The sequence below is a fragment of the Lytechinus pictus genome, chromosome 18 (genome assembly GCF_037042905.1).
Source record: "Lytechinus pictus isolate F3 Inbred chromosome 18, Lp3.0, whole genome shotgun sequence".
NCBI classification, from domain to species: domain Eukaryota; kingdom Metazoa; phylum Echinodermata; class Echinoidea; order Temnopleuroida; family Toxopneustidae; genus Lytechinus; species Lytechinus pictus.
In genome coordinates, this window is record NC_087262.1 from 15,365,337 (window position 1) to 15,378,614 (window position 13,278).

General features: G+C 37.4%; 2 protein-coding genes across 2 annotated transcripts in view; one reads left to right on the plus strand and one right to left on the minus strand.

The window, feature by feature from the left end:
* Positions 1–13,278, minus strand: part of LOC129281779 (long-chain-fatty-acid--CoA ligase 1-like) — a 45,204-nt gene that overhangs the window by 31,154 nt on the left and 772 nt on the right. The window contains exons 2-4 of the mRNA XM_064113164.1: positions 3,962–4,122; positions 1,608–1,722; positions 777–841 (exon numbers count right to left, since the gene is read on the minus strand). Coding sequence (XP_063969234.1) covers positions 777–841; positions 1,608–1,722; positions 3,962–4,117 — 336 coding nt within the window. The 5' untranslated portion in view covers positions 4,118–4,122. The remainder of the gene's footprint in view (positions 1–776; positions 842–1,607; positions 1,723–3,961; positions 4,123–13,278) is intronic.
* Positions 7,528–9,620, plus strand: LOC135157541 (uncharacterized). The gene is made up of 2 exons (XM_064113468.1): positions 7,528–7,721; positions 8,576–9,620. The coding sequence occupies exons 1-2, from the start codon at positions 7,528–7,530 to the stop codon at positions 9,618–9,620; spliced, it is 1,239 nt and encodes a 412-aa protein (XP_063969538.1).

Here is a 13,278-nt window from a genome sequence, read left to right on the forward strand (position 1 = left end):
TAGAGCAGTAGTAAATAAACTAATTGAGTTGATATCCCCTGTGGACAGAGGAGGAGAACAAAGTCCAAGGATGTCAACAGAGTGTTTCATGAAACACATATACACTGATAAATTTGCCCTGAGCCAATCAGGTGCAACTATTTCAGTAGCTTACAACAAGACTCAGTGCAAATCACTAACTGTTTATTTTATGAAATGCTCCCCAGTGAATGTCAGGGAAAAATCAATACATCATGTTTAACACTGCCTTCAATCAGAATGTTAGGATGTCATACACAATCTGTTGCAGAAAAGACAAAGTGTCATTAAATATTCACTCCTGATAAACTTGATTTACAATGTAGTATCAATACACATGTAGCCTCATTTACAAAGATGGAAATCTGTATGTTAAACCAAACATAAAACATAACCTCCAAAACTAATTAAACCCTAATCCTTATCTTTACATTTAATATTCTGAACCAAAAACTATCACAATCCTAACTCTAACCCTATGCCCTCTGACATATTAAGACCGGAGCAAATGTCAGAGGAGCAAATGTCGTGTCATCTCTTTGGAGTAATAACCCGTTGGGAGACTGAATGATTTTGCCATAAGACATGTTTTACATAGTCTTCAATGAGTTAATTCATTTTCATAAGGTGGAGGTGTAGGAGGAGGAAGAGAAGGAGTCAGTAGAGGCTGTGGTTACTCAGTCAGCTTTTCCTTTATCTATCAAATTTTCTTGAAGTAAAGTATGGCATTTTATGCTGCATATGAAATATTCCCTTACCTCATTAAAGCTTATCCAGTCAACAGAGCCTTTGTCTGTACATGATCCCATAGAATCTGCTGCACCTGAAATAGAAAAAAAAAAACAAGAAACCCATCAAGGAAAGACAAGTTTTCTCAATCTACAAGCACCTCTCTATAAAGTCAAACCTGGAATCATGGGTCCAATCAAATCCAACCCAAGAACATTACAAAATTAGTATATTAAAAAAAAAAAAATCAAGGGGAAAAACACTCCAGCCATAACACTGTCACAAAGTGAAGAATACTCCCTTCAATACTCTGGGTAACGTCACAGGCCACCAGGATATGACCATAGACATTTCATGCCTTTTAAATTCTTGCTCTGCTGTGTACTGCTAGCCATCGCAGCACCTCAGGAGGGTACATGTAACTTCACATCCGCTTTCCATGAAACTTTCAACATAAAATGCTGATTTTTCTCTCTTTATTCAAACCAACTTTTTGTTGGGGTGGAGTGGACTTCTCCTTTAAAAGCATCAAATTACATGTACATGTATGTGAGTAGAATGTCAAATGATGTCTCTAATGGATATTTCTGTGGATATTGGACAATATTGTAGCACTTTTGATCAATTTTATGCCAATCATCATCAAAGTAACCACTACTCGCCGAAACCTTCAATCTTTGTTTACTACTCTCCATCGGGGGGGGGGGAGGCACACTACCGCGTACCCTTCAATCAGGTAACACTTTAAATATCATGTGCACATTGGCGTTTAATCATGACTCCTTAGTCACACTGAACTCTTTATGAAACACCTCCTGGAGGTGGCTTATTAAAATTGAATTAAAATCAAGAGCACTTACCATCCAATGCTTTGCCCCTCATGAATGCCTGGTAGACTGTTCTAGCATTTTCATGCATATATGTTATGAATTTCCTATCTGGAGTAAGGGCCGAGACATGAACCCTTTCTTCTCCCTATGAATGTGAAGGAAGAAAAAGAATATCAACTCCATGCTATTTAATCTTGAATTTAAAACCCTTTTGTAATATTCAGGCAAGACTAACCTTGATCATTGTGGAGAAGCCAATATCAAAACAAGTGGAACGCCTCTGGCAGTCTCGCCTGCATTACGTGATTTAATGTAGCAGCAGTGCTAACTTTGAAAACTACTATAAAATAATCATTCACAAAAACACCATTCATATAATGACATAAAACCACGTTCATTGACCATAGATGACATTTGAACGGTGACTTAAGACTTGTCAACTACACCCATGTCCACATTTCATTCACTCTATCCATAAACTTTCAAAGTTATGATGGCAATTCAACAATTTTACCCCAACATGGCCTAAGTTTATTGACCTTAACTGACCTTTGACCTTGGTTTTGTGACCTGAAACTCACAGGGGATGTTCAGTGATACTTGATTACTCTTATATCCCAAGTTTTATGAAATAGATCCATAAACTTTAGAGTTAGGATGGTAATTCAACAAATACCCCCAACACGGCCAAAGTTCATTGACCTTAAATGACCTTTGACCATGGTCATGTGACCTGAAACTCGTACAGGATGTTCAGTGATACTCGATTACTCTTATGTCCAAGTTTTATGAACTAGATCCATAAACCTTCAGAGTTAGGATGGTAATTTAACAAAGACCCCCAACAAGGCCAAAGTTCATTGACCTTAAATAACCATTGACCATGGTCATGTGACCTGAAACTCGCACAGGATATTCAGTGGTACTTGATTAACCTAATGTCCAAGTTTCATGAACTAGATCCATAAATTTTCTGTTATGAAGGTAATTCAACAAATACCCCCAACTTGGCCAAAGTTCATTGACCCTAAATTACCTTTGACCTTGGTCATGTGACCTGAAACTCAGGAAGGATGTTCACTAATACTTGATTAACCTTATGTCCAAGTTTCATGAACTAGATCCATAAATTTTTAAAGTTATGATAGTAATTCAACAAATACCCCCAACTTGACCAAAGTTCATTGACCCTAAATGACCTTTGACCTTGGTCATGTGACCTGAAACTCGAGCAGGATGTTCACTAATACTTGATTAACCTTATGCCCAAGTTTCATGAACTAGGTCCATATACTTTCTAAGTTATGATGTCATTTCAAAAACTTAACCTTCGGTTAAGATTTTGAAATTAATTCTCCCAACATGGTCTAAGTTCATTGACCCTAAATGACCTTTGACCTTAGTCATGTGACCTGAAACTCAGGCAGGATGTTCAGTAATACTTGATTAACCTTATGTCCAAGTTTCATGAACTAGGTCCATATACTTTCTAAGTTATGATGTCATTTAAAAAACTTAACCTTAGGTTAAGATTTGATGTTGACGGCGCCGCCGTCGCAGCCGCCGTCGGAAAAGCGGCGCCTATAGTCTCGCTCTGCTGTGCAGGCGAGACAAAAATGGCGCTCATGATGGACATTGGTATACCAACTATTAAAGGAAAAAAATGTACACTAAAATATCCATCAAGTTATGTGTAGTGCAAGGTCAGTATTGTGACAAAGTGGATCCTGAATGATATGATTACAATGTAGTTGCGCAAACATGACTGGGTCATTGATTAGGCCCGATACATCTCCATTTTCTACTGAAAGGTGATATAGAGGTCATAATAGTATAAGGGCCGGTGACAGTTTTGAGATCAGGATGGTTATCAATAAGGATCCACATCACTATATTATAAAACATTACACATTTCACTCAGGCATTATTAACCACACTTTTTACCATTGAAACAGTCCAATTGCCCTCGGCAGAGCCTTAAGCATGTTTGAATTTAAGGTACCTTGTACATACTGAGCTAGCACCATCCATGAGCCCCTTTGAATGGTGTGTGCACTATACAGTATTATGCCCTTGATGAAGTGTATTACAAGCAATTCATGAAAGGACTTGTTGGACGTTTTATCCGACAGTAACAGTGCCCCTCCGCCAAAAAGAAACAAGGAAGGTTTTCAGATCTGACAACTTGTGAGACAAAAATGTTGATGACATGCCCCCCAGGAATTGATGAAGTCCCCCTAGTACAAGAGATTTCCAGAAAATACAGCATCCAAACCAGATAGGAACATACATTGACTGACAGAAATTTCGTGTATAGATCTATGCATATATATGAATAAAAACCTCTTGGCTGTCATAAAATTGAACTTTTCTTTTATACTTACAGGCAACTCAATGGACTGGTGCTTGAGATCAACCGGCGAAGCCATCAGGAATCTCTCTTTTCTCCTACGCAAGAGATCAAGAAGTGCAGCAACCACCACCACGCCCAGCGTGCCATACACTGCAGGCTCCCTTAGAATCTCATAGAGATCCAGCATCTTGCCTAAACACAAACAGAAAGACAGAGAGAGAGAGATAATGATAAGAACTACCTGTCGTTTAACCCTAGGATTGCTAATGGGGTTCATAAGTCTTATCTGGATATGCTATCAAAGCAGTCAAAGATGTTTTTGGGTGTACACTGTCCGAGATAATTTAATTTGCACTTAAGGGTCATTCACAATTTAACAAAAATCATCAATATGTACTTTATGTTAACTTTATATGTATCAAAAATACCATTATTGTTGTTATTTTCCACAAATTGATGTTGTGTTGGTATGTTGAACATAAATCTGGAATCTAGGTTTATCAAAGCTTTCGATCACTTCCCTTTCTCTCTCCCTAAAAACATTCTGTAGGATGTGTGCAGTCCTGAGCAAACTTGTATTATGTTTAACATTCATCATCATCAATATCTTTTATCTATTATTAGTAGCAGCAGTAATAGTAGTAGTGGTAGTATAATTATCATTATCATTACTACTACTGCTACTACTACTACTACTGCTACTATGACTACTACTACTACTACTTCTACTACTTCTACTATTCATAATCATTATTATGACTACCATTATCATTATAGTATTAATAAAAGAATAAAGGATAGTAATATTATCATTATCATCATTACTACTGCTGCTGCTGCTGCTGCTGCTGCTGCTGCTGCTGCTGCTGCTGCTGCTGCTGCTGCTGCTGCTGCTGCTGCTGCTGCTACTACTACTACTACTACTACTACTACTACTACTACTACTACTTCTTCTTCTTCTTCTTCTTCTACTATTCATAATCATTATTATGACTACCATTATCATTATTATAGCAAAAGAAAAGGATAAAGACCATAAACAAATGATGTATACTTTAGGAGTAGTTATCATCAGTTAATCTGATACAACAATCTCTTCAGTGCATGGGTGTGTTAGTCTTTGGTGGGTTAAATAAAACCCTGGGAAACTCCAGATAACAGCTTGATTACAGACTGTGATCTGAGCAAGGTACATTTCGTTCCTTGATTTAAAAAGCAAACAAAAATTTTGACCTCATTTGTGAAGTTCTGTCACCCTGTCTGTGGACTCATAGAATTCTGACAAGCTCTAAATCAAACAAAATCATGGAATGACAGAGATTTTCAATCATCTTAAATCTAAAGGATATATTGGCAATAAAAAGATTCTTAATGAAATCTCTAACATTTGGAAGTTGAATTAACCCCCCCCCCCCAGAAAAATTAAAGAAAACTAAATTTAAAAAGAATAAATAAATCAATTTTAATCTAAATTCAACAATACTCCCATCAGTTTCCATATCACTTGTTGCTATGTATGTCTGGCAAGTCTCATGTTGGCAATAACCTTGGTTTTATTTGAAAAGTACGGTATGCATATGATCTGAATATCTGTCCAACTGACATTACATGTATAGATAATGTACATGATACAGAAATAGAAAAAAGTTCAAAATTTTGAACAAGATCTGAATTTTTTCAAAATATCAATACATTTCCTTCTCTTTTGAACTAAATAAAAATAGGAAAATTCAGTCATAATACACATCTATTTCTAGTGTGGCTTTTATCATCCTAGTTCTGAAAAAATATCTTTTCCACTTTTTCCATCCATACTATACCTATGTAGCTTTGATGCCATTGTTAATTAAACCTCAAAGTTTATTTTAGGAACAATTTAGATGGCATTTATTTGACAATGGACAATACCCACTCCATGTGATTTCCCTTTTCCTCTGAAAAGGAAAGTGACTGATAAAACAAAGTGCAACAACCTCACATCATCATACTAATGATACATGTAAATCAACCTGAAAAAATTGTATTTTTTTAAATCATCTTACCCCCCCCCCCCCCAAAAAAAAAAAAAAAATCACTAGTAAAAATTTGCAATGAGAGGTATTGGCAATTGGTGATAATGGCAGTAACATTATTTCCCTCTCCAAAGTTTGACAAAATTCACAAAAATATATTTTAAAACCCCACAATCATATTTCATTGTCTTCTTTAAATATTACATAACATATGGGGCAGCTGCTCGTTTATGACATCACAAATCCAAAAATTAAAATTCTAATAACTTTCTTAATCTTTAATGGATTTTCCTCAAACCTTCACCATAATATTTTTTTTCCTGCTGTTTTTGCAATAAACTTCTCTTCAGGGTGAACTTCCCCTTTAAAAGGGATATTTTTTAATTTGTTTGTTTGTTTGGCTCATATATAGACCATGTGGTATAATTTTTCTTTCTGTACTGTAGATTTCTTACACTGTTCTATTTCCTTCTTAAACTATTCTGTTCCATCTTACCTGTCACCCCTCTACCTATTCATCCTCTCTTATCTTTTTTATCATCTTTAGCTACATCTTTGCACATGCTTTTGCCTCCACTGTATATGTATTTCTTTTCACTTCAACTGACGTTATTGTTTTTTGTCTGTTTTATACTGTGAATTGATAAGTCTATGCTTTTGATGATGTTTTTACAACCAATTTGTCAAATCAATTTATCACTGTTTAATGGACACAATAAATGCCTATCTTATCTTTTATCTTATATTTGGCCTAAATGGCTATGTCATGATAATCTACACCAAGTAAAGGTGAAAGCTGTGTCAAAGAAGCTGGAAATATACAATAGCAAAAACTAGTCCAAAGATGCAATTTCATCAATTTGAAAAGCTTTAAAAAATCAACATACATGTATGTATGCATAATCTGAGCAGCAAATATAGGCCTATTCCCCAGATTTCTGTTGTACAAACCTATGGAATCACAATGCTTCTTACAGTATGACGCTATGCATAGTCTTGAGGTCAGTGAAAAGCAGAATAAAGCCTTTTTTCAAAGGCAGACAATTGGAGGTACCATGATTACAATACTCAGCTGGCAAGTGGTGAAAATGTATAAACCTTGCATTGCTGTATTTTGTAGTTTTCTTTCGGTGCTATATTATCAATTTCACTTTTGTGTCCTTTCAGGGGACTGTAATATCTTTGGTGTTTGTATTTAAATACTGGACAGTATCTCAGTCAATGTGAGATTTTTTTTTGCATTTTAAATCAGTACAATAACATCTGTACTTTGACCTGATGTGAATTGTACAGTACAACAATATCAAACATACATGTAGGACTGGAAGAGGTGAATTCTCTGAGAAGAGAAATTTGCCCATCTCTTGAAATATGAGAGCAACATGTTCCAATGACATTTGATATCCAAATAACCCTTTGCCCATATGCTCTCATAATTCACAGGGCTGTGTGAATAGAGTCATTTATCAAATAGATTAATACCAGTACAGCAGAGAATGGTCTCTCTGCATGGCTATGATACAAAGATATGCAAAAGTAAGAAAAATAAAAGACATAAATTGATCAATGCTATGGCAAATTGGCAATGCAACCAAAATCTGTACCAGAAGGAAGGGGAGGGGATGGAGGCGAGAGGAGGGGAGGGGAGGGGGAGAAGACGGGAGGAGGAGGAGAACGTGGAGAGTGGGAGGAGGGAGGAGGAGGAGGAGAAAGTGGAAAATGGAGGAGGAGGAGGAGAGAAGAGGAGGAGAAGGAGGAGGGAAGAGGAGGAGGAGGAAAGTGAGAAGGAAAGTGCAAAGGAGAAGGGGAGGAGAAGAAGGAGGAAGAGAAAGAAAAGGAGGTTAAGGAGAAGTAGCAGAAGAAAGAGAAGTAGCAGAAGAAGATGGAGAATGAGAAAGAGAAAAGGAAAGAGAAAGAGGAGAAAAAGAAAGAGGAGGAGAAAGAGAAAAGTTAAAGGGGAAGGAGGAGCATTATGGGGTCTAAGTGCCTCACACTGTGCAAGATGGCGAGCAGTCTGTGTAACATTCAAGAAAGTAAAAAAGTTAAAACATAATCGCTAGAGGGTATTCATTTGTCTCGCAATCTACTATGGTCAACAAGGAAATTCGTGATCACTCTCGCAAAAAGTGTTCACTAGTTTTCTAGGAAATTCGTGATCACTTGATAAAGAGTTGCAGCGGCACTTGAAAGCTCGTGAACTTGTAAGCTAGTGAACACTTTTTGCGAGAGTGATCACAAATTTCCTTGTTGACCATAGTAGATTGCGAGACAAATGAATAGCCTCTAGCGATTATTTCAGTCCGCAATAATGAACCTATTTAGTACTAGTTAAAACATATTTTAAAAACTCCTCCCAACAGATCAACAGACAGATTTCAGCTATCTACAATCGCCAAAATTTCTACTTTCATTCTGTTGGGGGACTGCAATGAGTTAGACATCTCGACGTTGACTGCAAACAGGGGGTTCTGACAAGTCGTCAGCGTACCAACGAGAGGTAACCAGATTCTGGATAAGATAGTAACCAACATATCAAGCTACTACAAATCACAGATAACACTACCCCCGTTAGGTTCAAGTGACCATCTCGTTGTTTCCTTGTCTCCTACCCAATACTCACCAAAGCCTAATAGCAAACGGATCCAGATTGTAAGGCCACTCAAAGACAGTGCAATTCGTGAATTTGGACTGATCCTTCAGAACTTTGATTGGTCTTCAGTTTACAAAGCCGAGAACACGAACGATAAGTGTGACAACTTTTATTCCGCACTTCTGCCACTGATTGACGAGTATTTCCCATTAGTTGTTGTCAAAGGCCATGACAACGACAAGCCATGGATTACCACCAAGATCAAGGCTCTTATTGCACTTCAGCAGGCTTTCCCTGCAGGATCGAACAGATGGAAAGAACTGAGGAATAAAATAAACAGACTTATCAAAAAGGCAAAATCTGAGTTCTATGTCGGACGAGTGCGCAGAATGAAGGGGAGCAACCCATCTCAGTGGCACCGGAATATCAAATCAATGGCAGGAACAAAGCCCAAACCTCCTGTCATTAAGGACGAAGGGATCAATGAGTCGGACACCACTCGTACTGCCAAAATGATCAACAGATTCTTCGTCAGCATAGCTGAAGACATCAGTAGACTTGATCTGACTGATCTCCCAGCCTATCTCCCTTCTCTACCACTGCCTACCATTCAGCCTTGGGATGTCTACCAGGAATTGCAACACCTCAGCAGACGGAAGGCTCCCGGTCCAAATTGTGGCCCAGCTCGGATTATTTCCGAATTTGCACTGGAGCTGAGTCACCCACTCAAGGCTATTTTCAATGAATCTATCAGAGAGTTGGTGGTGCCACATAGTTGGAAGCGAGCAATTGTGTTACCCATCCCTAAAACGACAAACCCCACCATAGAAGACTTGAGACCAGTTTCGCTAACTTACCATTTCACAAAGATCCTGGAGAAATTTATCGCGAAGTGGTTGGTGGGTGACATTGGCAATGCGATTGATAAGTACAGCAACAGGAAAGGACATTCAACTGCACATTATTTGATAGATATACTAAACACAATTCATCAGAATGCTGATAAAGCCAAAACGGTCTCAACTCTGCATGGTGGCTACAGACTTCAGCAAAGCCTTCGACAGGATAGATCATGGGCTAGCTGTTAGGAAACTGCTTGATATGGGGGCATCTCCGTCTTTGGTTGCTTGGATCTCCAACCGAAAGCAGAGTGTGCGTTATATGTCTCAATTTTCTGAGTTGGCCGCCATTTTAACCTCCCCAACCACTCCATCACTGACATGATGCTACAGGGCATCGAATCTTTAGGTACCCGTCCTGACTCAGTCCGTACTAGCAGAGAGAAGCTCTGGATGAGACGACTTCGCACCACCCAACCTCATGGCCTGAACATCCAAGAGGGGAACGACTGATTATTCTTTCCTATCCACTTTCAATTTATATATACATATCATTTTTTCCCTCAGCTCTTTTGAATAGTTATATTATAGTTTCTTCCTCTACTTTCCTCCCATATCTCATACAAGCTCAGCTCCAATTTTTCCTTCCTTATTCTGGCGATATAATAATTATTATATATATATTTTTTTTTCTCCACTCACCTCTTTTAGATTTACCACATTTGCTTATTTACATGTATACTATGGTTTCTTCATAATACACCCCCTCTCTTCTATATTTGCTTTTACCTTTTTAGGCAATTTGCTTCCTCATTTTCACATATACAGGTTTTTTTTTTTTTTTTCCTACTGTATAGTCCTATGTTTTTTTCCCGTCACACCTAGCGGATTACAATATCAGTTACACCATATGTGTATTTATATTTTTTCATATACATTTCTTTTTTGGATATATTTATATACATATCACTTATAGATACATATTTACACTTACCTTCTTCTCTTAGTTTGTTTAATGCTTTATCATATATACTTATATGTCTTTTGCACATTATCAGTTGTTCCCCATTCTTTTCCTTTTTTCCCCCACTCTTATGCACCAGTTTATTATGCCTTTCTTTGTAACCTGTTTGACCCACCTCTCACTAATTCTCTAGTTATTCATCCCTCTATCACCGTTTTGTTCCAGATCCTGTTTGATGTTGCCTGCCTCATTATCTTAATCCCTCTTGGCCTCACTTACACTAACTTCCCTTTGTGTCTGCCTACTCCTTTTCTTTCATCCCCTTCACTAACCTGATTGGTCTTCTCTACTCACTAATGCCCCTTTTGTCTCCTTGTTTCTAGTGTTGCTGTAGCTTGTTTGTGGTCTATATTATGGTTGTTCCACGTTATATGTTTGTCATTTTGCCTCCGACGAAGATTCTGCTAGGATCGAAAGCTTAGGCCCCTTTTTGACTTTCTAATTTTCTGATTGGATGGAGATTTCGGCAGGTACTCCGCAGGACACTCGACTTGGACCGATAATCTTCGTCTGCATGATCAACGACTTGTTCAAGGATAGCAACCACCAATATTGGAAATACGTTAACGACCTCTCCCTGATTGAATGTAGGAATTCAACGGACCAACCAAAAATCCAAGAAGAAGAAAATGAACTTGAGAAATGAACCAAAGAAAACTGCATGAAACTGAAGTACTGAACCCTAAGAAATGTGTTGTAATGAACGTTCAGTTTATGAGAAACCCAACATGTGTCCCAAAAGTAAGAATTGATGATCAAGAACTAGATGAAGTCCATCTTCTTAAACTTTTAGGTGTGTTCGTACAAGATGACTTAAAATGGTCATACCATGTTACAGAAATTGTAATGTATTTGCATGCAAGGATGTGTATTGAACGTGCACACAACTACTTTCACTTTAACCCTTTGGTTGCTATTTCTTAGTATCTCCTCTCTCTCTCCTCCAAAGTCCAAATAGTGGACATTCCATTATTACAATTCATTCTTCTATATTCTTCTGAATTTCTGCTCTCTCCTCTCTGACTCATCATTAGTAGCTTGTAAAAGAGAAAGTACTCTGATTTTTGTGGAATAAACACTTCTAGTTTAGACATCAACTAGTGAAGTCGCACCTCTTCTCTGTGCAGTCTGAAGTTCTTCTAATATACAACCCCAAAATATAACAGAAATGGTCAAGGCAGCAATCATGAGGCTACACATGATGCGGATCCTAAAAGGTTTTCGGCTACCAGTTGAGGATTTGAAAGTAGTATATTGTTCGCATGTGCGCCCGAATCTCAAATACTGTACCCCGGTTTGGCATTCTGGCCTAACGCAGAAAGAAAAAAAATTGATAGAGAGAATTCAGAAACGTGCATGTCGCCTCATGCTTGGCCAAAGGTACACCAGTTATGATGATGCCCTCACTATTCTTCACCTCCCAACATTGGAAAAGAGAAGGGAAACGTTACCACTGAAACTAGCAAGTAACCTTACAAAGGAGACGTCCCCATTCCATCACTGGCTCCCTCCTACAAGAACCATTAGCACCTCCCGTTACCTGCGAAATGCTGGGAAATACTCTGAAATTAAGTGCAAAAAAGAGCGCTATAAAAAGAGCGCACTGCCATTCATTGTGAGGCTACTCAACTCAAAATCTGAATAACTGGCTAAATGATAATAATAAATAAATGTTATGAATAATTGATTGTTTAGTTGGCAGTATGAAATGAAATGGTTAGCATCAAAGTGACTTGTTATATCTTGAATTATGCTCAAACAATAAATCTTAATGTTCTTGGACACAGCACCCTAACCAGCTTTTATACATTTCAAGCTGGATATCTCGCTAGTCGTTATTATGTTTGCCAATGCAATTGATCAGTGTTTTGTCAATATTTCCATTTCTACTCATATTGTATGAATTATATTACCTTAAACTTTGTATCCTTAATCCTATACTTGCATCGGAAAATGCCCTAAATACACGCAGGCCAGTTGACTGCCTCTCCTAATTTAGACTCCTATGATCATATAATATAAGTATTGCAGCAGAGGTGATTGGTTTGCATTGGGTACATGAATTATATGAAAGAATCAGAAAGATGGCATATTTATTTGACATATACTCCCAAAGCAACCATTTTGAATTATATTATAAAATATTCATTAGTAAACTCATTTTAAAATCCTACCAAGAACCAAGATTCATTCTACTTCTAGATCAGAGTTTAATCATTTAGATCTCTGTCTTTATATTTCAATATCTTATATTTTTATCAACTATTTACTTTACTTTACTTACTTTACTTGGATGTTGAGACGTAAAGCAATTGTATGTGTATTGTATGTATCAATCATATTTGTAAATTGTACGCAATTCAGCCACAAGGCTGCTATGTGCAATGTTTTTTATACCAAAATAAATATAAATAAAAAAAGTCAGATTCTGTCGCAATTTTTACAACTGACAGATCAAATAGCAAATCAGATTAAACTTGTTTCAAGGAACAGATAAACAATCAATCACTAATCTGCTAATTTGCAATTAACTACAAAGACATATGATTGATTTAGGGACCCAAAATAGACTTGCAAATGATTGCAAGTTTCTTGCAACACCCCATGAATATGAGAAGATCCAGAGAAGAGCCACCAAGCTAGTGCCTGAACTGAAGCATCTAACTTATGAAACAAGACTGAAGGAACTCAACATGTTCTCTCTACATTACAGAAGAATCAGAGGTGATATGATTGAAGTTTATAGAATTATGAATGGACTGGTAGACTTTGATCCAGATCTCTTCTTCACACCCATAGGCCAAAGTATCACTCGAGGTCATCACATGAAGCTGTACAAATATAGAAGCAACTCATCGCTAAGGAAAAACAGCTTTAGTCAGA

Coding starts and splice junctions, on each gene's coding strand:
- LOC135157541 (XM_064113468.1), top strand. CDS start 7,528: ATGCAACCAAAATCTGTACCAGAAGGAAGGGGAGGGGATGGAGGCGAG. Junction 7,722..8,575: donor GGAAGAGGAGGAGGAGGAAA/GTGAGAAGGAAA, acceptor AAAGCCTAATAG/CAAACGGATCCAGATTGTAA.